Raw genomic sequence first — 3,320 nt, forward strand, 5'->3', positions numbered from 1 at the left:
TCAGTTTTTCAAGGGACGGTTGGCAACCCTACTTCCAAGGTTAGTGGTGCTACAACACACCATTATTAGTTTGTCTCTACACATTATTCCAAAAAAAAAAAAATAATCCAATGGACTTAGTTTCCAAGTTTGAAGACGTTTCGCTTCCCATCCAGGAAGCTTTTTCAGTTAAAATGTCAAGAATAGCGTTCCATGTTATACACAGTAGTGCTATTCAATGCAATTCCTGACATTTAAATCGATAAAGCTTACAGGATGGGAAGCAAAACGTCTTCAAACTTGTAACTTGAAGCAAAACGTCTTCAAACTTGTATCCACTTTTTTGGATAAATACAAATTGGTTCATTCTTTGGCAAATAATGTAAATGTTCTTAATGTACCTTTTTTTATTATATGCATTTTATTATTGGTAATTATTTGCTTATGTATTTGTGCTAAAGTAGTTATGAGTTGTTTTAGTCACCATGGACTGTGAGCCTCTCCATTGAGATTTCACGCTCCCTGAAACAAAACTTTCAAACTAGCTCTCTATAAACCTTTTTAAATCCAAGCTTTTGACTTCTAGTTAATTATTTAGGTTAATGTTCAGATTTGTTGCTCTTCTAATTTTGCTTTCTTCATCTAAATGTTTTGCATATGTATTTAGTTCTGTGCTCTCCTGCAGCATACCTTGTCTTTTGACATCAGTCATGATTAGAGCTGCATAAAGCCCTATTTGATCCTGTGCATTTGTGCATCAATAAGAGATTAAATAATCTTAATTATCCAGGGATATCCAGTCCATCATATAAAACAAAATGAACTAAAACTACTGCATCTTCTCTTTCTGCTCATTAGAGCTGTGCATCCCGATGGTGCTCTTTCCAGAGAGGAAGGGGATGATCTTCTCAAACAGGAGGATGCAGCTCGCCATGCCTGCAGACACAGAGGTTACCTTGCAAATATAACCTGTGTTGAATATGAAACTTAAAAAAAATACTACACAGAGTAAAATGCTATGAACAAAAGTATCTCATTACCCAATATTGGTCCCAACCAGTAGATAAAGCAGTATTCAAGGTAGGTGTGACCACTGCAGGGGAACTGAATGGAAAAAGCCAGGGCAGGATTAAAAACAGCCCCGGAAATGCTTCCACCTGCAGAAAGAAGAAAGAATAAACTTAGAAGCAAAAAGGAATTGCTGCTCCTTTATCCCACACTTGCTGAAACCACACATAGGTTTTTCTGCAATGAAAGAAATCAAACAAACCAAAACTCTCACGATCTGAGTTGTGAAAGTATCTCTATGAAGAACTGTGTTGATATTGTCCATTTGCTGGCGTGTTTAAAGGAAAAGTTCGGACATTTTCAGAGTACAAACTTCTGAAAGACAGGTTGAGTCTATGATGACTTTATTCTTGTAATTTTACGACTTTATTCTCGTAATGTTACGAGTTCTTGTAATGTTACGACTTTGTTCTCGTAACGTTACGACTTTGTTCTCCTATTATTACGACGTTGTTCTCCTAATGTTACAACTTTGTTCTCGTAATTTTACGACTTTATTCTCGTAATGTTACGAGTTCTTGTAATGTTACGACTTTGTTCTCGTAACGTTACGACTTTGTTCTCCTATTATTACGACGTTGTTCTCCTAATGTTACAACTTTATTCTCCTAATGTTACGACTTTATTCTCGTAATGTTACTATTTTATTCTCGTAATGTTACGACTTTATTCTCCTAATGTTACGACTTTGTTCTCGTAATTTTACGACTTTATTCTCGTAATGTTACCACTTTGTTCTGGTAATTTTACGACTTTGTTCTCGTAATGTTACGACTTTGTTCTCTTAATGTTACGACCTTATTCTCTTAATGTTACAACTTCATTCTCGTAATATTACTATTTTATTCTCGTAATGTTAATATTTTATTCTCGTAATGTTACGACTTTTTTCTCGTAATGTTATGACTTTGTTCTCGTAATTTTACGACTTTATTCTCGTAATGTTAATATTTTATTCTCGTGATGTTACGACTTTATTCTCCTAATGTTACGACTTTGTTCTCGTAATGTTACGACCTTATTCTCTTAATGTTACCACTTTGTTCTTGTAATTTTACGACTTTATTCTCGTAATGTTACGTCTTTATTATCGTAATTTTAAGACTTTATTCTCGTAATGTTACGTCTTTATTCTCGTAATTTTAAGACTTTATTCTCGTAATGTTTTGACTTTGTTCTTGTAATGTTACGACTTTGTTATCGTAATTTTACGACTTTATTCCCACAATGTTACGACTTTATTCTCATAATGTTACAACTTTATTCTCGTAATGTTACGACTTTATTCTCGTAATGTTACGACTTTATTCTCGTAATGTTACGACTTTATTCTCGTAATGTTACGACTTTATTCTCGTAATAGAAGGAAAAAAGCCTTGCCCTGATACTCCGTGGTAACTTGTTAATATATGTCATGTTTGCAGGTTGGGGCGGGCCTCCAATCAGCGCACCTGCATAAACCAAAGCGGTGATGACCGCAGCGAAGCAGTGAACTCTGAGCCTCTCGTCCAGCCTGTGGATGTGCGTGGCCACAGCCTGCACCGTGAACGCGCAGAACATTTCCACAGCAGCAGCTTCCAGCGGCGTCCCACCGAGCGGGTCGAAGCACCGGAACCCAAACTTCTGGTGCCGGAGGTGCATATCTGACAGACCCAGGGACCAGACGGTGGCTGCCCAGCCCTGCGCGGCCACCGCAGCCCCCATCTGGAGGGATATGAGCAGCGCTGCTTCCCAGACGCTGGACGCGCCGCGGCAGAAGCTCTCCAGAGCCGCGGCGGGATTACATGTCGCTTCCCTAAAAGTTGATAGATGGACAAAGGTGACAAAATAAGTGAGAGTCAAGCTGGTGGAAAGGTCCAGGCGGATGGATTCTCCGAGCAGTTTGAGTTCCTGCGTGCAGCAGCAGAGCTGGAAGGTGGACACCGCTTCCAGCAGGTAAGTCCAGTAAACTCCGCGGAGCAGGCGGGCTGCAGCGCAGCGAGCCGCCTCACAGAGGAGCACCGCGGCGGCCAACACCCCCAGGGACACCCACAGGTCAGCCATGGCCGGTAGCAGCTCCAGCAGCTTCACTTCAACTAGTTCTCAGTGGATCATAGTGTCAAAGTCCCGCAGATCCACGCTGTCACCTCTGTGTCAGCTTTAATTGTGAAACCGGAAGACGAGTGACACAACTTTCAAAATAAAAGCATAACAAGAATTTAAAATCCTAGTCCAGGGGTCTTCAACGTTTTCCAGGCCAAGGACCCCAAACTGATGGCGAGATGGAGCGGGGG

At 40.4% G+C, this 3,320-nt stretch overlaps 1 protein-coding gene across 1 annotated transcript; it reads right to left on the bottom strand.

Annotated features, from left to right (window-relative positions):
• Window positions 1-342: 342 nt before the first annotated feature.
• Window positions 343-3,133, bottom strand: LOC107093070 (aquaporin-11-like). Its single transcript, XM_015387890.1, has 3 exons — window positions 2,499-3,133; window positions 1,020-1,136; window positions 343-915 (listed from the first exon to the last, which is right to left on the bottom strand). Exons 1-3 carry the CDS (start codon window positions 3,088-3,090, stop codon window positions 809-811), a joined length of 816 nt encoding a protein of 271 aa, XP_015243376.1. The 5' UTR covers window positions 3,091-3,133; the 3' UTR covers window positions 343-808.
• Window positions 3,134-3,320: the final 187 nt, after the last annotated feature.

The sequence above is a fragment of the Cyprinodon variegatus genome, unplaced genomic scaffold (assembly GCF_000732505.1).
Source record: "Cyprinodon variegatus isolate N-32 unplaced genomic scaffold, C_variegatus-1.0 Scaffold406, whole genome shotgun sequence".
Classification (NCBI taxonomy): Eukaryota; Metazoa; Chordata; class Actinopteri; order Cyprinodontiformes; family Cyprinodontidae; genus Cyprinodon; species Cyprinodon variegatus.

Coding starts and splice junctions, on each gene's coding strand:
- LOC107093070 (XM_015387890.1), bottom strand. CDS start 3,090: ATGGCTGACCTGTGGGTGTCCCTGGGGGTGTTGGCCGCCGCGGTGCTC. Junction 1,137..2,498: donor CACCGCTTTGGTTTATGCAG/GTGCGCTGATTG, acceptor TTCTTTCTGCAG/GTGGAAGCATTTCCGGGGCT. Junction 916..1,019: donor CTGGTTGGGACCAATATTGG/GTAATGAGATAC, acceptor CTGTGTCTGCAG/GCATGGCGAGCTGCATCCTC.